The sequence below is a fragment of the Ranitomeya imitator genome, chromosome 8 (genome assembly GCF_032444005.1).
Source record: "Ranitomeya imitator isolate aRanImi1 chromosome 8, aRanImi1.pri, whole genome shotgun sequence".
Taxonomy (NCBI): Eukaryota; Metazoa; Chordata; class Amphibia; order Anura; family Dendrobatidae; genus Ranitomeya; species Ranitomeya imitator.
The window spans coordinates 158,671,021-158,696,466 of record NC_091289.1 but is presented as its reverse complement, the minus strand read 5'-3'; the positions used below and the strand labels follow the sequence as shown (position 1 = coordinate 158,696,466).

Below are 25,446 nucleotides of genomic sequence, written 5' to 3'. Positions count from 1 at the left end.
GAGCAGTCACATGGGCGGTCACGCGACCAATCACAAGCCGCGACGTCATCTAAGGTCCTTCAGGAGCTAATTCTTAGGAAGGAAGCGTCCGAGGGCGCGTCCGAGGGTGAGTATATTCCTAATAGGTATATACTCATCCTCGGACGCGCCCTGGTTCTAACCCGCAGCCTTCCTTCCTAAGAATCAGCGCCTGAAGGACCTTAGATGACGTCGCGGCTTGTGATTGGTCGCATGACGCCCATATGACCGCTCACGCGACCAATCACAAGCTGCGACGTCATCGAAGGTCCTTCAGGCGCTGATTCTTAGGAAGGAAGGCTGCCGGTGAGAACCAGGGAGCGTCCGAGGGTAAGTATATCAATATTTTTTATTTTGATTCTTTATTTTACACTTAAATATGGATCCCAGGGCCTGAAGGAGAGTGTTAGGAGTCGAGTTTCCTCTGCTGCACAGGGGGAGTCTCGATCCGTCTCCGCTGCGGTCTCCCATTCTCCTCCAGCCGCAGTGGAGTCTGCTCAGCAGGGACATCGCTCCCAGTGTCTTGCTCGCTCTCACTCTGTACAGAGAGTTACTGCTGCTTCTTCAGCTCCTGCCGTTAAAGTCAGTGCTGGTCAGCGGCGAGCGGACTTCCCTGGGACTAAGTCCTTGTTTGCGCACACTGAGCATGCCCAGAGCAAAATCTCCCGTTGGAGATCGAGGGTCATGTGATCTGGCTCTGCAGCGCATTCCATTGGTCCTCTTGGCAGGTCTTGGAAGGGCAAAGTTTCTGTGGCCACTTCCTGTCCTGCAATTATATAAACTGCGCATGACCGCACGGCCATGCGCTAGTGTACAATTGAATACGTGTGTTTGTTGTGAGTGCAAGTCGTTCATTAAATACCCCTACCCTATTGTATGACTGTTCGCGTATGGAGTATGGCTGCTATCTAGCGCCCAACAAATCACTCAACGTGTCACACACGTATCAGTGTCTATTGCTGTGACCGCCAGTGCGGCGCCACGCGCCAGCAGTGCGCTTCCTGACCCACGTCTGGGTGCTTAGTGGTTCCTGCCAGCACGGCACAGTTCGCACTTCAGTGCTCTAATTATAAGAGTTGCCTAACACACCCTGTTGCGGTGTTGTGCCAGCAAGGGTCTAATCGGACTTCAATCCTAGTTGGGGTTAAGTTCGCTGACTGCTTGCTCGCCTTCTATGTGCGGTACCGCGACCCTGTGACGCAACAGGATCGCTTCCATCACGTTGGGTGAAGTTTAACCCACGCGAGTATACTTATGAGTACCGCCATATAGTCCGTCATTAACAAAGTAACATAGTAACATAGTTAGTAAGGCCGAAAAAAGACATTTGTCCATCCAGTTCAGCCTATATTCCATCATAATAAATCCCCAGATCTACGTCCTTCTACAGAACCTAATAATTGTATGATACAATATTGTTCTGCTCCAGGAAGACATCCAGGCCTCTCTTGAACCCCTCGACTGAGTTCGCCATCACCACCTCCTCAGGCAAGCAATTCCAGATTCTCACTGCCCTAACAGTAAAGAATCCTCTTCTATTCATTACTCAGCAGCAGGTTCCATCTCTGCATGGTGGACCCCGGGCTACGAATGCACCGTACACTATCAGTCTTATTATTTGGTGCGTTCCGCTAGCCCTAACATTACACTAGCGCCAGGGTCTGGCTAGTGATGACGGACAAACAGCAATCCCTGCGGTATATACAGCAGCTGGAGGGTAGGTTGGCGGCTCTCGAGAGCGCAACTTCAGCTGTGGATGTTACCGCAGTTGCTGTACAGGCTGCCAGCGTGGCTGCAGCAACTTTGTCCATTGCCACCCCTGTTCCGACATTTTCTCGCCTCCCGCTGCCAGAAAAATGTTCTGGTGATAGCAAATTTTGTAGGGGATTCGTGAGTCAGTGCTCTATTCATCTCGAGCTTCTGGCTGCACGTTTCCCCACAGAGCGGGCTAAGGTGGGATTTATTGTGTCTCTATTGTCGGACAGGGCGTTGGAATGGGCTATGCCGCTGTGGGAGCGTGGCGATCATGTGGTGCAGAGTGCTCCTCTGTTTTTGAGCACTTTAAAACAGGTCTTTTTAGGACCTCAAGTCACCCATGACACTGCGCTCCAACTGCTGGCATTAACTCAGGGTGAGTCCTTGGTCAGTCATTTTGCCGTCCAATTCCGCACTTTAGCATCTGAGCTGGAATGGTCGGATAAAGCTCTTATCCTCATATTTTGGAGGGGCTTGGCTGACCATGTAAAGGACGCTCTGGCCACTAGGGAGATTCCTGCCACACTGGAGGAGTTAATAACAGTCTCCACTCGAATTGACCTCCGTTTTAACGAGCGGAGGTTAGAGCGAGCCCAGTGTAGGCAGAGGTTTCGGCTGGCTCCTACTTTCGCCAAACCTCTGGAATCTCCGATCCTGGTTCCTGAGTCACATGAGGCCAGGGAAGTGTCACAAGCGGGACCTAAGTCCCGGACCGTTTGTGCACTCAGGGTCTGTCATGTTTGCCAGCAGTCTGGACATTTAGCCACCAAATGTCCTCAGCGGTCGAGGAAACGTCAGCGTCTAGTGGTCGTAGGTGGAGGTACACTAGACACGGCGACGTTTGCCTCTAAATTGTCCTTTAAGGGGACAATTACTATAGGCTCATTCTCCCACTCGGTAGAGCTCTGCGTGGATTCTGGGGCGGAGGGCAATTTTATGTCTTCTGCCTTCGCCCAGCGCCACGCAATACCTCTGGTTATGCTAGCTCAACCTGTAACGGTACGAGTGGTGAATGGGTCGACTCTGCCCTCACAGATAACTCACCAGACCATCCCTTTTACTCTGTCCATGTAGCCATCTCATCAGGAGATTATTTCCCTGCTCGTCATTCCAGAGGGAATTGATGAAGTCCTGTTGGGAATACCTTGGCTACGGTACCACTCTCCTCATATCGAGTGGTCCTCAGGCAGAATTCTGGGATGGGGTGAATCTTGTGGGGGTAGGTGTCAGAGGGAGTGCGTTCAGGTAGCTACAACTGAGGTACCCGCAGATCTTTCCTCTCTCCCCAAGCAGTATTGGTCGTATGCAGACGTATTCTCCAAAAAGGCGGCGGAGACCCTTCCGCCCCATCGCCCCTATGACTGTCCTATTGACCTCTTACCTGGTGCTGAGCCTCCCCGGGGTCGAGTCTATCCGCTATCTCTCCCGGAGACGGAGGCAATGTCACAGTACATCCAGGAAAATCTGGCAAGAGGGTTCATCAGGAAGTCAGTGTCACCTGCTGGGGCAGGGTTCTTCTTCGTGCAGAAGAAGAGTGGGAAATTGCGTCCATGCATAGACTACAGGGGTCTTAACGCCATCACCGTTAAGAATAAATACCCTTTGCCTTTGATATCTGAACTGTTCGATAGGCTTCGGGGAGCAAGGGTATTTACTAAATTAGATCTGCGGGGTGCTTACAACCTGATTCGCATCCGTGAGGGGGACGAATGGAAGACGGCTTTTAACACCAGGCATGGGCACTATGAATATCTGGTGATGCCCTTTGGGCTCTGTAATGCCCCAGCCATTTTCCAAGACTTTGTGAACGATATCTTCCGGGATATGCTTTCCACCTCGGTCGTAGTCTATCTGGATGATATTCTCATCTACTCTCCAGATATTGACTCCCACCGGAGAGATGTTTGCAAAGTCTTCGACCTCCTACGGGCAAACTCCCTCTATGCCAAGTTGGAGAAGTGTATGTTTGAGCAGGAGTCCTTACCTTTCCTAGGCTACATCATCTCAGCCCAGGGATTGGCTATGGATCCTGCCAAACTACAGGCTGTGATGGACTGGCAGGAACCCCATTCTCTTAAAGCGGTGCAGCGCTTTATGGGGTTCATCAATTATTATCGCCAGTTCATCCCGCATTTCTCAACTTTGGTAGCTCCCTTGGTTGCCCTCACCAAGAAGGGGGCGAATCCCAAATTGTGGTCTGAGGAGGTCTCCAAGGCTTTTATCTCTATAAAGTCACACTTCGCTAGCGCTCCCATTCTTCATCGCCCCGATGTTGATAAGCCATTTATCATGGAGGTGGATGCCTCTTCTGTTGGTGCTGGAGCAGTCCTCTTCCAAAAGGATGCTCAAGGTCGGAAGCATCCTTGCTTCTTTTTCTCCAAGACCTTCGCACCAGCAGAGAGGAATTATTCCATCGGGGACAGGGAGTTGCTAGCCATGAAGTTGGCTTTCTCGGAGTGGAGACATCTCTTGGAGGTAGCACGTTTTCCCTTCCAAGTCTTCACAGATCACAAAAATTTGGTGTATCTGCAGACAGCTCAGCGGTTGAATTCTCGCCAGGCCAGATGGTCCTTGTTCTTCTCCCGATTTCATTTCACCCTCCATTTCCTTTCTGGGGAGAAGAACATTCGGGCTGACGCTCTCTCTCGCTCCGTTGTGTCATCTGCGGAGGAGGAGGAGGAGCCTCGGCTTATTGTCCCCACCGAGAGTTTGTGAACCGTGGCCCCGGTTTCACTGGAGTCTGTGCCCCCAGACAAATGCCAGACAAAGTTGTTAGTGACCGGGGTCCCCAGTTTGCGTCTCGATTCTGGAGGGAGCTATGTCGTCTACTCAGTATTGAGTTAAATCTCTCTTCGGCATATCATCCCAAGACGAATGGGTTGGTAGAAAGGGCCAGCCAGACCTTGGTCACATATCTGCGACATTTTGTTTCTGCCAGACAGGATGACTGGGCATCCTTGCTACCGTGGGCAGAGTTTGCACTTAACAATGCCGTAGCCGACTCTACCGGTCAGACTCCATTCCTCTTAAATTACGGCCAGCATCCGCGTGTTCCTGTGCCCATGCCTGTGTCTTCCGCTGATCCCAGGGTGGCAGACTGGGCTGTGGAGGCACGGGACATTTGGGATCGCACACAGGATGCCATTCGGGCCTCCAAGGAGAGAATGAGGTCCTCCGCCGATGTTCATCGGCGCCCCGCTCCGACTTTTGCCCCTGGCGACTTGGTGTGGCTCTCCGCCTGTAACATCAGGCTGCGAGTTGAGTCCACTAAGTTTGCTCCTCGCTACTTGGGTCCCTTCAAGGTTCTCGAACAGGTTAATCCTGTGGTCTACAGCCTGGCTCTTCCTCCACGCTTGGGTATCACCGACACCATTCATGTGTCCCTCTTGAAACCCGTATACATGTCCCGGTTTTCCGAGTCATCTGCCGAGACATCGGGTTCGTCTACGGACGATTACGAGGTGAACGCTATTTTGGGGTGCAAGGTGGTACGCGGCAAAAAGTTTTATTTGGTGGATTGGAAGGGTTATGGTCCAGAGGACAGGTCTTGGGAGCCTGCTGAAAACATTCGGGCCCCACAGCTCATTGCTGCCTTCGAGCGTAGCGAGGCCCAAGGAGGGGGGGGCCCTAGGAGGGGGGGTAATGTTAGGAGTCGAGTTTCCTCTGCTGCACAGGGGGAATCTCGATCCGTCTCCGCTGCGGTCTCCCATTCTCCTCCAGCCGCAGTGGAGTCTGCTCAGCAGGGACGTCGCTCCCAGTGTCTTGCTCGCTCTCACTCTGTACAGAGAGTTACTGCTGCTTCTTCAGCTCCTGCCGTTAAAGTCAGTGCTGGTCAGCGGCGAACGGACTTCCCTGGGACTAAGTCCTTGTTTGCGCACACTGAGCATGCCCAGAGCAAGATCTCCCGTTGGAGATCGAGGGTCATGTGCTCTGGCTCTGCAGCGCATTCCATTGGTCCTCTTGGCAGGTCTTGGAAGGGCAAAGTTTCTGTGGCCACTTCCTGTCCTGCAATTATATAAACTGCGCATGACCGCACGGCCATGCGCTAGTGTACAATTGAATACGTGTGTTTGTTGTGAGTGCAAGTCGTTCATTAAATACCCCTACCCTATTGTATGACTGTTCGCGTATGGAGTATGGCTGCTATCTAGCGACCGACAAATCACTCAATGTGTCACACACGTATCAGCGTCTATTGCTGTGACCGCCAGTGCGGCGCCACGCGCCAGCAGTGCGCTTCCTGACCCACGTCTGGGTGCTTAGTGGTGCCTGCCAGCATGGCACCGTTCGCACTTCGGTGCTCTAATTATAAGAGTTGCCTAACACACCCTGTTGCGGTGTTGTGCCAGCAAGGGTCTAATCGGACTTCAATCCTAGTTGGGGTTAAGTTCGCTGACTGCTTGCTCGCCTTCTATGTGCGGTACCGCGACCCTGTGACGCAACAGGATCGCTTCCTTCACGTTGGGTGAAGTTTAACCCACGCGAGTATACTTATGAGTACCGCCATATAGTCCGTCATTACTCAGCAGCAGGTTCCATCTCTGCACGGTGGACCCCGGGCTACGAACGCACCGTACACTATCAGTCTTATTATTTGGTGCGTTCCGCTAGCCCTAACAGAGAGTTTCCTCTCCTTCAGACCCTGGGAACCATTAGAAACCCAATGCACTGCATTGGGTTTCGTGTTTCGGCCGACCCCGACCCCGACTTTTCTATAGGATCGGCCGATTTCACTCGACCCGACTTTTGAAAAAGTCGGGTTTCGTGAAACCCGGCCCGATCCTATAAAAAGAAAAGTTGCTCAACCCTAAGCATAATAAACATGAGGTACTTCATGCAGCTTCCTCTGTGTGCCAGAAGAGCCAAAGAGTACTTCATGTGAGTGGCACTGAAGGCAAGGAGAGGCCGGAGAGAGCTTGTCAGAAGACTAGACAAAGGTTGTGGCCAAGGCTGGATTTACACATTTCTACGACAAAGGACAAAGCTCATCATTCTGCGCCCACCCCCACCCTAAAAAGAACCAGTTGATTTATCATTTTTAACTTAATACGTAACTTTATTTTTGAAACATATAAGCACTTACAGTATATACTTGTGTATAAGTCGACCCGAGTATAAGCCAAGGCACCTAATTTTGCCACGAAAAACTGAGAAAACGTATTGACTCAAGCATAAGTCGGGTATGCATTGTCCCCTCATCCCTATCCTGGTATGCATGGCTCCCCATCCCTGTCCTTATATGCATGGCTCCCCGTCCCTGTATGCATGGCTCCTTATCGCCTATCTCTGTATGCATGGCTCCCCATCCCTGTCCATGTATTCATTGTTTCTATAAAAAAACACATCCTATTTACATACCCTACGCGCCCTCACTGCATCTCGTTCCGGTGCTAGCAGCTCTTCTGGCCGAGCGATCACGTGTCCCCGCTCATTAAGGTAATAAATATTCACTCCACACCTATGGGAGTGGAGAGAGATGAATATTTATTACCTTAATGAGCTGGGGAAACGTGACTGCTCGGCCAAAGAGCTACTGGCACTGGAGCAAGATGCAGCAAGGACGCGTAGGGAAGGTAAGCAGAATGTGTGCTGGAAGAGCAGTGAATGTTAATTTATCTTTAGCAGTGGGCACAGGCTTTAATGGTAGCTGCCGGGTCCTGCCTCTGTGATCCGCTGCTCCACCGCTCCCCCTCCCCCGCCATCTTTCTGGGACAATGACTCGTGTATAAGCCGAGGGGGGGTTAGCACAAAAAAAGTACTGAAAAACTCGGCTTATACCTGAGTATATACAGTAATGCAATCTTAATAATTTTTGAGCCACATTGCAATTTTGATTCAAAACTACACTACTTTTGTGCAATTGCACAACATTAACACCTACAAAAAACGTTCCATCAAATTAATTCAAGTCATCCTTAATACCTTGTAGAATTTCTTTCTTCATGATATGGGCCTATGCAATATGAGCATAATGAATCACTTGGAATCCCTATTGTAACGCCATATCTGAAATTTCCTTTTAACATGTGGTTTACGCTGTGTGTGTGAGAGAGAAATAGCAAATGCATTTTATCTGTGACTGAGCAATACAGACCAAGCTGTAAAAATGGTCTACGTAAATGTGCAGTTCAGTTTATTTAATAAATATGGATGTAAAGAAAAAAAAAATTATACGGTCTTTTCAAAATAACAGTGAAAATTTTAAATATATGAATGTTATTTTTTCTGAATAAACGCCCCCTGACTGCTGCGGCCTAATCTATTGCCTGGGTTGGCCTTGTAGTAAATCTGACCTTGGTTGTGGCAGTAGGATATATGAGTAGCACAGGAAGTACTTCTTACATTTTACCAATTCTCTGCCTTTTGCAAATCAGCAAAATGGCGTTCCATCTGCCTTATTTGCTGAATTCACACAAAGAGAATCATACAAGATTTGGATTCAATAGAATTAAATGTTTTTTGTAATTTTCAATGTGAATTTAAATTTTGCTCAAACCAATTTGTTCATCTCTAGTTTATAGCTAATATATTTGAAGGTCCAAGGTAATTTATTAGTTAGAACTTAATCGCCTTGTCATACCCCACACTTGGCACCGATTAAATAAAAAAGCATATACGCACTGAACATGAAGCACATCTGGCCTGCAGCTGATCTCTGACTACCTCTTCATGTTCAATTTGTCCGAAGGTGGGGACAATGATGCCAGTGCTGATTGGGCATCTGGAAACCATGTGTCATACAACAACACAAGAGCCCCAGGACCGCCAGTGCCGACACTGCTGGAACAGCACAGGAGATAAGTATAGGCTTTTATATTTTATCGGACTGAGCATGGGGTAAGGAAAGTAGTTGTCATAGTAGTGGACAACCCCTTTAAGCATTTTTCTATTTACATTATCATTATTATTATTAGTAGTAGTAGCAGTAATCCTGGGGGTCTTGAACAGTAAAACGATAAGTATAATTTTGTTTCATAACATAAATAAGTCTAATAAGGACCTCTATGGTTACCATTCACAAGCATCGCCGACCCCCGATCATGTGACGGGGGTCGGCGATGACGTCATTTCCGGCCGCCCGGCCGGAAGCGGTAGTTAAATGCCGCTGTCTGCGTTTGACAGCGGCATTTAACTAGTTAATAGGTGTGGGCAGATCGCGATTCTGCCCGCGCCTATTACGGGCACATGTCAGCTGTTCAAAACAGCTGACATGTCCCGGCTTTGGTGCGGGCTCACCGCGGAGCCCTGCATCAAAGCAGGGGAGCCGGCATCGGACGGTATAGTACGTCCGATGCCGGTAAGGGGTTAAACCTCTAAACAGTAAATTTTTTATTTAAAACCATGTATAAAACCTATAATCAAAATATGTTAAGATTTTATAAAAAAAAAAATGGCTAGATCCGAACCCATATGTTTTGGGCAAGTCAGAACACCAAAGACTTCCCATTATCATTATACTAAATTTCCATTTCTGGGGAATGGATATATGTTTAGGAGATCCGTCGGGGCACTAGGGGACAAGAAACCTTAAAGGATGTCTTATCAAAAAAGATATACTAGCTCACTAAGACCTTTTGGATAAATAGTATCTAATTTGTATGGCCAATACAGTTCTCTGTTGTTTAGACACTGTAATCTATTTGGGGTATCCGCTGGTACATGATCTGTAGGTATAACTCGTATTGGGGCTTTATTCCCATGTTTTTCAAAACAATGTCGAGACAAGCCATGTTTCAGATAACCCTTGGAGATATTGTATCTATGTGAGTTCATCCTTAAATGTAAAGGTGACCATCACACTGTTTAATGCATCATTGGGGACATCTTCTATTGAATCTCTATGAGAGGACTTTCAGGTGAACTCTCATCCAACCCCTGCTAGAGCGATACGTTTTTTAAATATTTTATTGTAATTTCCAACATTATTTGTTGCTATTAGCACACTATTATTCAGTTCCCTCCCAAGCATCATTTACACATTTTTATTTCTTTTTCATCTATATTCTTCAATGAGGCACAGAACTGAACCGATGAAGAAATCAGATTACTAAACGCAGCATACAACGTATTTTAATCCAATTCTAAGGTCTAATGTAACAACTGAGAGTGTGAATACTAATAAAGGCCAGTTTTTGGAGCATTGGAACAAACAATTTGAATAACCGCATGCAGATGAAAAAATAACCATTTCAAAATATTCTATTATTGCAACAGGTCATACAATGAGTTTTCCAACTCTCATTTTAATACATTATTAAATGTATATCCTAGTAGTACAGAAGGTTCGATGGCCTTTGTTAAGGTTATCAAAACCTTAAAGAGGTGATGTCCTTGAGAAGAGGAGCAGAACAACACTGAATCCAGAGAAAATGCCGTTAGGTGAGTATACTAGCGAACACACTATATTACGTATATAAATATTATATACATATATTTATATACTTACAATACTTACTAAAACCAAGCTCAATGGGAGCGATTCCTTTAGGAGTTTGTTTTTTTAAATACAGAATGTTTTTTTGTCTTCTAGGGATGGCCTTTTTAATAAATTGGGCTTTCAACTACATCAATCTTAAAGACCTATTCCTGTGATAAGTTAGCAATATCAGAGCAGTAGAGGACCATCACTCGACAGCACACTGACCAGTTGTTCTAGTCACCTGCCGTGGCCGGATGTAAAATGTGATCCTATCTTTTTGAAGGAAGTAATGAAACCCATAAATACACTTGATAAGTGGTTTTAAATTATTAGAAAAGTATTCTTCCAAAACAGGTCACATCTGTTCAAAGGTTGTGTGTCGTATAGCAGCTCTGCCCTGAAGATCATGCACTTGAACTCCAAATACCAAACATATCCCATGGACATAAAGATGTAAAAATTGCATCTGGTTTTGCTAGTCTTGCAAAATCCTTTGAAAATGTTAAATGAACCACTGTTTCAGCCCATTTTCAGCATTATTTTTTCATATCATCACCAAATTGTTTAAAATAAACAAAAGAATTTTTCATACCTGGAGAACTGAAGCTCCACTGTGAAGAAACTGCAGTCCACTCTCTGCTGAATCAATTCCACCGGTTGCTAAGATAGGAAATCCTGGAATAGCACGAGCGATAGCAGAAACTGCCCTGAGAGCGATTGGTCTGATGGCATTGCCTAGAATAGAAAATAAATATTATCATTATAACATAAGAATAATATTGTGTCCATATTACTTACAGTTGTGACACCATTTCTCTGCTTTGCAGGGTCATAGCTGGGGATGGAGTTAGGTGGGCACGTGGATCAGTCTTGTCTGGATTATTGCAACTTTCTATTAATTGATCACTCCCTTACTAAACTCTCCCCTCAAATCCATTCTGAATGCAGCAGCCATGGTCATATTTTTGTCCAGTCACTGAAATGATGCCTCCACGCTGTCACCCACAAAGCTCTCCACAGTTCTGCACCACACTATATCTCATCACTCATTGCTGTCTAACCCCCTACCCATGATCTCCATTTTGATAATGACCTAAGTCTAAGATCCTCAATAATCCAAACCTCCCACTCCAGTCTACAATTCTTATGTGCTGCACCAATTCTCTGGAGAACACTACAACAGACAACTCGATTAATTCCCAGTATCCACGGTTTTAAGCGTGCCCTGAAAATGCCTTTCCTTAGACCGAGTTTCATCTTCCCTCATCTATCTAACTATTCCCTTTTTGCCCTACCAAAATCTTCCTCAAAATTGGGTCCCTCGTATAATCTTGCGAGCAGGGTCCTCTTGGTATCTGCTGAATTGTGTAATGTCTGATATTGTGTGTAAATGTCCCCTCTGCGGAATATGTTGGTGCTATAGAAATCAAAAGTAATATTATTAAATTATTATTATGTGGCCATAGTGATAGGTGCTGGGGGTGTCGTAAAGAAGACATTCTTCCTGAGCAGCAGTATTTAAATAAGGGATTCGACTATAAACCCAAAACATTGCCTAAAAGGAAGAAAAGCTTAACCAAGGAATGAGCCAGAATGACTCTGCCTATGGTCTATTAATTATGGTTGATAATGGCATGTATAGAGGTTCATTATAACGTCACAATGTTAATGACACAGGCTCAAAAACAAAATGGCTGTCCTAAAGAACGCTCTATAGTTGTAACCCATTCATAGATGTTAGTAAGGACACAAATCTCTCATTGTTAGGAGTCGAGTTTCCTCTTCTGCACAGGGGGAATCTCGATCCGTGTCTGCTGCGGTCTCCCATTCGGTATCGGCCGCAGTGGGCTCTGCTCAGCGGAGACGTCGCTCCCAGCGTCTCGCTGGGGCTGATTCGGTGCATAGGGTCACTACTGCCTTTTCTGGCTTTCCTATGGTACCCTGCACTGATCTGCGGCGAGCGAGCCTCTCTGGGACTAAGTCCTTGTTTACTCACACTGAGCATGCCCAGGGCAAGGTCTCCCATTGGAGGTCGAGGGCAACATGTTCGGTCACATGCTCAGGTGCTGCAGTACATTCCATTGGTCCTTCTGGAAGGTCCTGAAAGGGCAAAACATGCTCAGGTACTGCAGCACTTTCCATTGGTCCTTCTGGAAGGTCCTGAAAGGGCAAAAACTTCAGTAGCAGCTTCCTGTGCTGCAACTATATAAACTGCGCATGACCGCACGGCCATGCACTAGTATTGTCTTATGTTATGTGCTTTGCGCCAGTGTGGTCACATGTATGTGTGTTCAGGGACCCGGCTGAAATAAGCCCCTAGAATGCTGGCTCCTCCGGCGAGGAGATTGAGTCTGAGTGTATTCAGGGACCCGGCTGAAATAAGCCCCTAGAATGCTGGCTCCTCCGGCGAGGAGTTTTGTGTGTTTGTGTGACCACTGACAGCAAAACTAGATTTTTGAGCGCACAGCCATATACAATATATAGACAATATATAGACATTCATGAGGGTGCGATAACAGTAATGAAAACTATACTGAAAATCCAAAGAAGAAAAGCATTACTGCAAAAAGTCGCACACCTACAATAATAAACAGCAATAAACGTAAAATACAAGCTGATTTTATTGACAGTTCAAAAGAAAACACACCACAAACAATAAAAACATAATTAAAAACATATAAGCACCATCAAAGACACTCAGGAAAAACGGACCATAGCTCAGTGTAATAAAGTGACCCAAAATTAACCCAATGGCTCATGGGTTATAGCGACAAAGTATGTATATATGAATACAAATATGAATATAAATAGCGGGACAGTGCCAAGATTAGTTTGCCAAAGCGCACACACAGTGCCAAGCAAACAAAAATAATAATAATAGATGATAGGCACAAAGAACGTCCCAGACAATGGTGAACCACGGTGAGCCAAAGGAAAAAAAAAAAGGCTAATGGGTCACCTATACATGATAATATCACTGGGTCACAAAAAATAGACAGGAGAGAAAACCTCCCAAACAAATACAACCTGGTGGAGTGATGCATTCCTTTGGCTCACCGTGGTTCACCATTGTCTGGGACATTCTTTGTGCCTATCATCTATTATTATTATTTTTGTTTGCTTGGCACTGTGTGTGCGCTTTGGCAAACTAATCTTGGCACTGTCCCGCTATTTATATTCATATTTGTATTCATATATACATACTTTGTCGCTATACCCCATGAGCCATTGGGTTAATTTTGGGTCACTTTATTACACTGAGCTATGGTCCGTTTTTCCTGAGTGTCTTTGATGGTGCTTATATGTTTTTAATTATGTTTTTATTGTTTGTGGTGTGTTTTCTTTTGAACTGTCAATAAAATCAGCTTGTATTTTACGTTTATTGCTATTTATTATTGTAGGTGTGCGACTTTTTGCAGTAATGCTTTTCTTCTTTGGATTTTGTGTGACCACTGACTGCTCTCTGTTTGGGCAGTTAGCCTGTGCCTCTGTGGAGTCTAACAGGGCACAGTGCTTTCCTTTCACGGCTACTCAGTGAATTAACTGAGTTAGTCTATACCGCCATATAGCTCTGCCGTTTGCTAGCAGCAGGTACTCCTGCATGGTGGACCCCGGGCTGCGAACGCACCAATATCAATAAACACCTCTATTTACTCTGTGCGTTCCGCTAGCCCTAACACTCATGATACTATTTTTGCAAATTGTTGGCAAATCACTTGACAAACTGCAATGCACATCACAACCACTGGGCGTCCACACCCATAGACACATATAGCATCAAAAAACTTCCCAAAAAACTTCTGTGAAATTATAGTTTTTTTTTCAAAGTTCTTGTGGCTCCCTGCAAAGACAGGCATCACAAATGTCTGTGAACTCTGATGATGTGAGAAGCCATTTTTTTCAGCCATTTTTACACATATACATGTAATTAGTGTTATGGCTATTGTGCAGTCTAGTGGGTAGTAGCCCTTGTAGGAGAACTACCGAGCCCAGAAGAAGCAACCCTGTGCCGATGGGATTGGGTGGTGCTGGATATCAAGGAGGCCAGCCAGTGCCTTTGCTGTGGTTGCTGTTGGGACTCCAGCAAAATCTGTGCTTCCGCATGGGACATAGTGTCCTGCTCGGTTCAAAAAGTGCCCAAGTGTCAGACGACATCATTTAGGGATCAGAGGAGAGATGTCTTAATACAATCCTTAGTTTCCAGCAGTGGGAAGAAACCTTAGGTGCTTTCCTGTAAATCTGAGGTGCCATGGATGCCAAGGTCCAGGCTAAGAGAGAAATTTTAGTACACGTACTGTATAGTGCTATATGCAGTGGGAGCGTGGAGTTGCTCCACATTGCCAAACAAGAGCTGTGGTCATCACACCATGAGGGGCTGGTGGCTCAATGTAATGAATAACTGAGGAGAGCTGTAATCATCATTATCATCATCAATGGCTCCAGTAAAAGTGAGTTGTTGCTTTTTCCTGTTGCACCTGAGGGTTGGACACTGCTTATTGAGACCGGCTGATCCTGAATCCCTTCCACAACTTCTCCCTTTACATTCTGCTGAGGACGGCCTGCCAGCCGCCGAGACTGCTGTGGCAATTGGCCGCCATTATATACTGGCTCGGGGGAGGCAGACCCAGACATTGTTATTTTGTGCTTTTTATCTGCGAACATGTCAAATCTAAAGAAAAAACACACCTGTAGGTCTTACAGTTCTGGAATAAGTACCTAGCGAGAAGAGGGGAGACAAGTTTCTAGAATGCCCTCCCAATTCTATGAGCCTGTACGAATACATGATTGAACACTCGTTATTATCTAGGCAGTTTTAAAGGAAAAAAAACAGTATGTAAACATCAAATTAATCAAATACACTTCTGCTCATTTATAGCTATATAGATAAAAGGTCTCTCGGGTAATCGCCAATAGGAAGAGCTATATCTTCAGCTAGCTACAGGCATGCTATTGTCTTATGCAATAAACCACTGGTTATTAAAGTGCTTCCCTACAGCTTTTGTTAATGACATTTTCTCCAGCAGAATATGGAGTGACAGATAAGAATTGTTAGAACCCTGCAGAAGATCATTATCTGTTCCACATGGTACCAAGATAGAGTATTCCCCATCTCCTGTTTTTCAATTGCATATTATCACGAACGTCCTAATAACCTAATCATATTCCGCATGGTAATTCTAGGAACCTGGAATATTTCAAAATGTTACTTTAAAAAAAATGATACATAAGCAATATATAATTAGAATGTAAAAATACTCAAAAAATTAATTTACACTCTTAACCACAGGTTTTAAACCTAAATAGATCTCTGTGCTAATTAATATCCTACTTTAGCTTTATACAAGTGAAAGATCCATTCTTTTGATACAGAGCTCAAGATGCTCTGCAGTTACGTAGAAGAGAAAATTAATAAATTCTGTCTGTCCGAAGCCACCACTAGAAGGGGCTGATGAGTTAAGTGGTGTATACAGTTTACATATTACAATTCATAATGAAACAATATGGTGTATATTATATAATCTCACTCTAGTGCTAGACCTAGAATGCCAGTTTTATTATTTAAAGGGGTTGACTAATTGAAAAAGTTATTTGAATGCTTCCAAAATAATAAAATGCTTGTCTGTGGAGTGCTATGGCTTTTATTCCAGCATAAAAATCATTCTTATTGGCAGCACATCACCCTATATGAACAGGAGATGTTCTGCTGATAACATTATATTCTAGGCAGACAGAACGATCACATAAATGATCGTTCAGAGGGTCTTGAATGTTTGTTAGTCTGGTACACCTAAAATAACCTATGCTTAGTTTGTATAGAGCAATTGGCGCTTGTTTAATGGACTAACTCTGCTTTTCTGGAAGGGCCATTATATAAAGAGTCTTACCCGTCTAATTTTATTAGCTAAGCCATAGTCCTTCTTCATTAAGACTGATTCATAGACAAAAGAGGGTTTGGTTTAGCTATTGAAATGAGTCAGTCAGCTCCTTGACTTTGATATATGTCCATCTCAACACAGAAAGAGGGAGGAAGCCATCTACTGAGTCGAAATAAAGTCAGTAGTGGAGGTGCCAGAATTATAAAATGAGGTGCAGAATCAAGAGATCAGGTAATATTCAAAACTAAAATATATTAGATTTATTCATTATTATTGAGGCAACAACCGATTAACTTTTTTATTCCCTCGAAAACCCCTTTTACCCACGTAATTTGGTGCATTGTATCAGAAAAAAATAAAGCTTTGACCATATAAAAATATACAATTATGAGCATAGAATGTTAGACCTAAAAATAAGCATAAAAATAGATATAGAAATTAGTGATGTATTGTAACGGCACTTAACATCATGACATGCATCACATGGAGACGTCAATACATGGCGATGTCTGGTCAACGTTGAAGGCACCAACAACCAGATGGGACCTGTGAAGAATGCGGAAGATGTGCTGTGATATAGGACCAGATTAAAGCTGTGAGGATTTGGCAGAGCGCTGCATGGAGGTCAGGAATAGAGATGATCGAATATCTTCGGCTCCCTCTTTATTGGGCAAGCTATAGCGCTTACTGAAGAAGCTGCACAGGGAATCTGGATACATGGAGCGCGTCACAACACATGCATGGAGAGTTCTCCAAATAAGGAGGGAGTCGAACATATGCACTCATCTCTAGTCCAGAACAGGTAATACTTTAGAATGTTGTTTAACTCTGTATTTATTATGCTTTGGAGTTTTGAGAAACCCATTTGAGAAACATTTGATTTGTCCAATCAATGTAATGCATATCTAATTTCTTGGATAAATTCAAGCAAATTTGCAAATTCCAATTTTTGCACGGAATTTGCATCTATCTCTCAATCTATTATCTATCTATTTATCTATCTATCTATAAATCTATCAATATATCTATATATCTGTCTGTTTTGTCTGTCTGTCTATCATACCCAGCAATTATGACAAGGTTGTTCAACCATCTTTTTTGCACATGGGAGAGGTAAGGATTGCAGAGTTGGATTTTAACATGACCAATCCTTCTGTTTTTTGCAGTGGTGACTGGCAGCGGCTTTTCAACCCTTTCATGCTGAAAACACATGCACACTTGGCCAATACGAATATGCATATATTTGGGGGAAGTCAGGCGAGGTTGATGACGGCTGAAACTTATGAAATATGTTTATGGCTTGTCTTAGATATGACTGAGTCTTTTAAATTTTGCTTTGTCTTCTATCATTTCTGAGAAAGTTTTCTATTATAGATCAACAGAACACTTTGGAATATGTCAATGTAATTTACCATTAGAACCTCCAGTGTCTTTCCCAAATTTGTAAATCTCGAGCTACTTTGGAAGAAATCAGAGGGTTCTAAATCAAACCCTCTTAGGACTCGTGCACATTGCCGCATGTTAGATCCGAGAGCCATGCAGCAAAATATTGTATCACACTGGGACCAATGTTTTTCTATGGGGCTGTTTACTGTCTATTTTTTTTCCTTGGACTAAGTTGGTCAGAAGAAAAATCGCATCATGCTAGAATTATCGGCCATGCAAGTCAATTACTCCATGGAAACTACCGGACTGCACAAAGACGACATATTTCACAGGTGACAGAATTGAGAAGATAGACAATTTTTTTCCCATCTTCTCCACATTCGAGAAATTGGATCAGAGTTTGACCAGAGTGTGAGTTGCATTATTGACCCGATTCACTTGGATGAGAGAATGTAAGCTTGTGTGACCCTAGCTTTAGGGCTATGTATTCTCAGTCTGACTACTGCTTCTTTGGTCACATCTCATGTCAATATCTCGTCCTTAAAATTAAATAGATAAACGTGTGCACAGCTTGTGGAGTGTGGTGCCCAGGTAGGTTCCAACACCTTAGTAATATGAAATGAAACCTGGCACTCAACTTGTACGTGAAAGCGGTTTTATTTACCAGCAACAAAAAAATGTTTCGGTCGTTAATCTGACCTTCATCAGTTACATATAGATAGTGTTCTTTATAGTGAGTGTACGCTCCTGAGAGCGAAGGGCTATGTTTTCCCTGTTATGAGAAGAGGCCGGGTATGTGACCGGTAACCGCTGGCTTGTGATGTGACGAGACACGGTGGTTGCAGGTAAATAAAACCGCCAAGTTGAGTGCCAGGTTTCATTTCATAATATCTCGTCCTTGTCACCATTTGGGATATTGGGAAAAGGAATTAATATGAACACACTGTATTCATGGTAATATACATTAAACAAAGTAGCATCCATCACTGTCCAACAGAAATTTGTAATAAAAGCTACAATACAAATGATAGGAGTGATGCAGCATCTGGTGTATGAAGATGATATCTTATAAATAGATCTACAGCTAATAATGTCTTCACGTTGCGTGATATTTTCCTCTCTCACCTGCAGGTGGCTTCCATAAACTACGCAAGTAACTAAGCAACTTGCTAACAGTGTTCTCCCACTGTCATTTAAAGATAATTAGCAATTTATTGAGATAACCAATTTTGGTGGAAATAATTGTAATCGAATGCCCTGGACCAACTTTTATAAACTGTAATAAAAGTGTTAAGATAATCTCTGACATTTGCAAATGCCATTAATTCACCTTTTCATTGGATAGTACAGTGGCATTATGTTTAAACAATTACAAGATAACTCCGCAGCTTAATGAAACAATGCAACCTGCGGAGCCTTCAGAATATAATAAATGCTGATGATAATCTTTTTAGGGAAAGAACTCGATATAATGGATTGATGTATGAAATGCAACCCTACAGGAAAAAGAATTATAAAAAACATATATTTTAATGGTAATTTTCTATCTGTATGTTTTTACAAAGTTTTCAAAAACATTTTTCTATTAGTCTCTATTCATATGTATGTCTGAGTGATAGGAGCCTTCATGGCAGATTCAATCATTTAAAATGAAACATAAGATGAGTGTGGTATCCCAGTACCCATACTATTGCTGGGTGCAAAAGTTGTCATGTGGTAATAAATTTGTTCCAGTGTGCCAGAATTACTTTGGGTACTGTGAGTTCGAAGATGTATAATACATTGTATATGGATTGCCCTCCAAGGGCCGTGGGGTACTCGGTACCGGGTCCTTCGGTTCACAGTGGGATGTCACGGTGGCTGACCCGTTCCGTGGCCCTGGGACGTCCGTGTAAAAGGGAAAGGTCTTTAAAAGTTTGTGTTTGTGACGCCACCTGTGGTATTTGGTCAGGGTGACCGACGCTGCTTTAAGAAGGTCCGCTGTGGTGATGATATGGCAGCTAGATGGTATACCTTCCCACAGGTGAAGTATATCCCCAGGGCTCCCGGTGTATAGATGGTGGTATGGTGAGATGCGCAGAGAAGAACAAGGACACAAGGTTGCAGTCTCTTTACCTTTACTGAAGACTTCAGCGTCCACAGTCCAGGGCACCAGATCACAGGGCAGGGAGAGTCCGGCCGGTTTGAGGGCAAGTCCAGAGTTCCCTTATCCAGGTGGAAATCAGTAGCTTTCCTTTGCGCTGTGGTGGTGTAGACCCTTACTGCCTATGGCTTCACATAAGGGTCTCACAGATCCAATGTTTCGCTCTCTCTGTCCCCCATATAGGATAGGACAATACCCATATGACTGGTGACTTGAGCCTGTTTATAGGGTCTCTTAGATAACCTGGCTCTGCAGGTGTCACCGTGCGTCCTGGGTGTAGGGCGGACAGGTAACTTGCAATTAGCTGTCCTGCTTGTCTATGAAATAAGGCGTAGAGGTCCTTACTCCCTTGGTGTTCCGGGTACCAAGATTTTGCACCTCAGAAGGAGACAGCTTGAGTTGGGATGGTCCCCTTCTGGTTTCCTCTCCTTTGCTTCGACTTCCTTCATGCTCACTGCAATACAGTTCTGACTTTCAATGTCTCTTTCTGGGAGCTGCAGCTCTGAGGGCATGCACAGCTCCTTTAAATCTCCATCCTCCTCAGACTCTGGTCTGGAATGTTCTAACTCTCCCCACAGACTACCAGTTATATATAAAAGTGGTGTGACCTAATAAATAGGAGCAGAAGCTTCCCCTGGTGGTCTGGAGTGTGAAATGTGTTGCATGTTTGTGATACCTGGATGCAGTTATCCTTTTTTGCTTCCAAACATAGCATCACTCTCCCTGAGAGGAAAGTAATACCACTGCTACAACCAGGACCCTGGGGCGCCGCATATGTGCGCACACTGAGGATTGATAAATATGCTTTGTGTTTTTTACTTTGCTGCCATCTACTGGCTGATGTATGTATATGAAAGTTAGGAATTCAATCTCCCCACAACAAGCTACCATAGAAATGGCTGGGAGAATCCTCCTAGCTCAGTGCTGACACACTTCCTGTAAGCTGGAACAAACCAGTTCAGTCCTGACTAGTTTAGTCAAGGCAGAGAAAGGAAGCACCACTGCTCCCAGAATCCATTTCAGTCCATGTTGAGACATCATTCTCCATATAGTCACTTCTACAAAGGAGTGAAGCCTGATAAAGTCAGGAGAGATATGACTGAACAAGTGCTCTCCTGCTTACAGGTTTATCTATGCACTTCCACACTTAACCAGTGCAATGTGACTTCCATGACATGAACCTAGTCTGTCATAACCCTTAAAATAGGGAACACTAGTGACATAACTGTGAGTAACTCCATACTACTATTTTGTCACCACGGAGAAACAACCCGTGAAAGACCCTCCATCAGCGTAGCATTACCTGGGCTGTGCATAATATTTCCTCCAATAGCAAGTGAAGAGAACTGTACTCCAGCCACCCTGAGAGGCCCTAAAAATCCATGTTCAATAAGGTGAAGACACCTCCTTTCATATGCATGTATGCATGCATACCATATATGCAATTTAACTATACTGTGAACTACCACCACTTTACCTTTAGGAGAGCTTGTACCTTGGTTTCTCTTTCAGTAAAGTGTTATATTTGCAAGTTCACAGGAGTGTCTGGCTACTTGCATTTGCATGAACATCATGGGTTCTCCAACACATGAACCCTGACACTAGCTCTACAGGAGTGTCCACAGGGTTCTATCCCATTTCCATAAGTGCTACCCCCTGCTATTGACAATTGTTGTGGACACGAGGTAAGTGCTCGCTCTTGTTGCCATGCTAGGACCTGGGGTACGTACTGCGCATGCGCCACTAACACCGCTTTCCGGTTGGCACATTCTACCCTCATGATACACCATGTGACATGTTGTCATGGCTACTTAAGGTCCTTCTCCATATTAGCACAGCATACCCCTTGAAGAAGTGTTCAGCGTGGACACGAAACGTGCGTCGGGTCATCCACCATCCTTTGTGGGTCTTTTGTGCACATAGTGGTAAGTTCTGCTCAATACCGCTCCAGCTTCACCTTTATGCCACACAGGACGTTGCGTTACAGCACAATATGTGCCTGCTCTGTATTTACTAGAGCCACATTAGGCCAATTGCTTAATTTTACTTGCTTCCCCTGTTATGCTCTATAGCATTACTTACCCGCTACATAACTACATAGGCATGGTAGCTACTGCCTTTCCATTTTAGTAGTACTATATGTGCGCACATTACCTTACACTGCTTATCCTGAATATTTATGACATTCTGTATATATGTGTTTTTTAACAATTTTGTCTAATAAAATTTGCACTTTGTTATATCTTAAAAATTAGAGTAACTCTAATGTGTTCTCTTTATTTCAAAGTCTTCTCCATTTATACCAATGGACTGGGACAACTCATAAAGTCCCATGGCTTTCAGTATCACCTATAAGCTGATGATACTTAGATCTACCTCTGTGGCCCTGATGTCACCACTCTGCTGTCTAAAATCCCAAAGTGTCAATCAGTCATATTCTCCTCCCTCTCATCTTGCTTCCTAAAGCTTAATGCAGGACAAAATTGAACTCTCCATCTTTCCTCCATCTCATCTTTCTCCCCTACCCGATCTTTGTATCACAATAAATGACATCATGCTCTCCCTTGTATCAGAAATTTGCTGCCTTGGAGTGACCCTCTATTCTGTTCTGTCCTTCAAACCACACATCTAAGCTCTTATCACCTCCGGCACTTCCAACTCAAAAATATTTCCAGAATCTATCTTTCCTCGACCCTGAATAGTTAGTGAATGCACTCATCATCTCCTACCTTTGACTAGTGCAATATCCTCTTCTGTGGTCTGCCTGCTAACAGCCTCACACCTCTCCAGTTCATCCTTTACTCTGCTGTCCTACTAATCTACCACTCCCCTCACTATTCCTCCTCTTCTCCCCTTTCCAAATCCTCTCATTGGCTCCCTATTCCCCAATGTATCCAGTTCAAACTACAAACATTGACCTACAAAGCTGTTCATAATCTGTCTGCCATATATATTTGAACTAATTTCCCGATATCTTCCAACATGTAACCTCTGGTCCTTCCAATGCCTTCTCTCCTCCACACTTATTTGTTCCTCATCCATTCATCTATAATACAAGTATCCCCCACCCTCTGGAATTCTGTGCTCCAACATGTCCAATTATCTACCACACTAGAATCTTTTATAAGGAACTTGAAAACTTGTCTATTCGAGAAAACCTATATAACCCACTTCACCACCACCAGAGCTGCTGTAACCCCAAACCTACTGCTTCCCTCCACATTATCCTGTAGATTGTAAGCCCGCAAAGGAAGGGCCCTCTCCCCTCTGTACAAAGATGTCATTATTAGTTTATTCACTGAAATTTATATTTGTATTTTGTATATAACCCTTCCCCATGTACATCACAATGGAATCAATGGTGATCTAAAAATAAATAATAATAATAATCAGTGTCATAGACATTGAATAGAGCAACGTTGAAGAGCGCAGCGTGTCCTATGCTTCATAGAAGAACTGTTTCTTCTGTATGTCAGGACAAATTTACCTGAACAATCCAAGGAACCAACACACCCAGTACTGTTCTTCAAAAATGTTTTATTGACAACAGGGTATACATAAAAAATCGGACATGAAACCTTTCAGCCAAATAGTGCCTTTTTCAAGCCGAAAAAAAAGATGTAAATATTTTGGCATGAAAAAGGACCTGTGTGGCCCAAATGTTGCATATTTGTTTTTTTATGTGCACATTGGTGCCAATAAAACATTTTTGAATGATAGTACCCAGTGCCTTGGATCCATCACAGTTTTTACAACCAAGTGGATGGTTGTACCAAGCCTGCATGAGAAACACAGTAATACATGAAATATACCTTTTTAGGCCTTCTTCACATGTCCGTTTTTTATGTCAGTATGCAGTCCGTTTTTTAAGGATTGCAAATATGGACATACGCACACCAATTATGTTTAATGGTGGTGTGCATAAGTCAAGTTTTTCACATGGACTATGTGTCCATGTGAAAAACCCACAGACATGTCATTTTTTTGTGTAGCATGGACAAAATGCATACTGCACACGTGCACACTGAGGATACACAGATTACATCCATGTGTCATCAGGGTAACACGTACCGGTGCCTGGCAACAAGTGGTACAGTTTGTGCTGTTCCCAGGCGCCAGCTCATTTTCTCCTGGTTGTGTTGATCTGACCAGGAAACAATGATGGGAGTTGTTTTCAGCACCCACTATGTACCTCCTGTGTAAAATAAATAATTAAATATAAAAAAGGCGTGGGCTCCCACACAATTTTGATAATCAGTGGAAGGAAAGCCAATGGCTGGGGGCTGATGTTAATAATCTGGGACAAGGGACAATATCTCTTAAGATTCCCAGGCTATTAATAACAGCTCACAGTTGTTTGCTTAGCCTTTCCTAGTGAATTTAAGGGGAAAAATAAGTAGGGTTTCCCTATAAATTCAAACCAGCAAAGGCTAAAGTTTAAAAAAAATTTTTTGTTGCAGGTTGTTTTTTTTCTGCTAACCCACAATATTTTTTCATTTGATGATGTATTTCTACAGAAGACAGGTGTCCCGATGGGGGCTAAATATTCCCCGTCTTTGGCCAATCTGACTTTGGCCTTTTGGGAGTACAAATATGTATATTCTGTTGATAATCCTTACTCCGGGGGCGTGGTCTGGTATGGCAGATACATCGATGACCTCCTCATCATATGGGGGGGAGAAGTGTCTGCCATACCGGACTTCATTAAATACATGAATAACAACAGTTTTAATATTAAATTCACTCTAAGGTGTGATGGGAAACATATTTCATTGCTGGATCTGGAGTTACTAGGCACAGAAGGTCATACCATCATTAGCAAAACGCATATAAAACCTATCAGTGGGAATATTGTTCTGCATACTACTAGTAGCCACCCCAAACACACCATCAAGTTGATACCAATGGGGGAGTACACTAGACTAAAAAGAAATTGTAGCAGAGCAGAAGATATGAATAAGGAATTTAAAGAACTGGAAATTAAACTAGGTGCAAGAAAATATCCCATATGGTCTTTAAAAAGAGCAAAAAATATAGTGGGTAAAAAAGATAGAGAAAGCATGTTAGCACCTAGGAGACAGGATAGGAAAATAAAAGATCACAGAAAAAGCTAACCATTCATCTGTTTACAATATAGCCCACAATTCAATCAAATAAAATATATTATTAATAAACGCTTGCCAATTCTCTATGAGGACACTACACTATCCAATATATTTGGGGAGGGCATTAATGTGGTAGCTAGGAGAGCACCTACAATAGGAAACTTAATCTCCCCGGGACTATTTCTGACCAGAACCAAATCGAGAACATGGCTGGAAGTCAATGACTTCTACAAGTGCGGAACCACATCGCGCATCACATGTGAACATGCACTTACAAGTAAAACCTTCACTAATAAGAAAAATTAATCAATGTATAATATAAAGCAATTCATAAATTGTCATATGACTAATGTGTTCTATAAAATAGATTGTGAGATCTGTAATCTAAGATATGTGGGTTGCACCGCAAGAAAATTAAAGGCGCGCATATCCGAACATTTGAGAGACACACTAAAAGGAAATAGTAATAATCGCAATATTTCCATGGTAGCAAAACACTTTATAACCCACCACGCCGGAAATATATCAGCAATGAAAGTCCAAGGTATAGAACAAATAAAAAAAATCACCGCGTGGTGGAGATATAAAAAGACGCCTCTTAACCAGAGAGGCATTTTGGATTTATAATCTAGAAACAAGATATCCAAATGGCCTGAATAGGAGAAATGAATTAATGTACCATTATTTGTAAATAGTTATTGCATGTATTATGTAATTTATATGTATTATGACTAGTGTTGAGCG

At 43.5% G+C, this 25,446-nt stretch overlaps 1 protein-coding gene across 1 annotated transcript in view; it reads right to left on the bottom strand.

The window, feature by feature from the left end:
- The window catches only part of DPYD (dihydropyrimidine dehydrogenase), a 1,420,302-nt gene that overhangs the window by 262,401 nt on the left and 1,132,455 nt on the right, over positions 1 to 25,446 (bottom strand). The window contains exon 19 of the mRNA XM_069737684.1: positions 10,785 to 10,927. Coding sequence (XP_069593785.1) covers positions 10,785 to 10,927 — 143 coding nt within the window. The remainder of the gene's footprint in view (positions 1 to 10,784; positions 10,928 to 25,446) is intronic.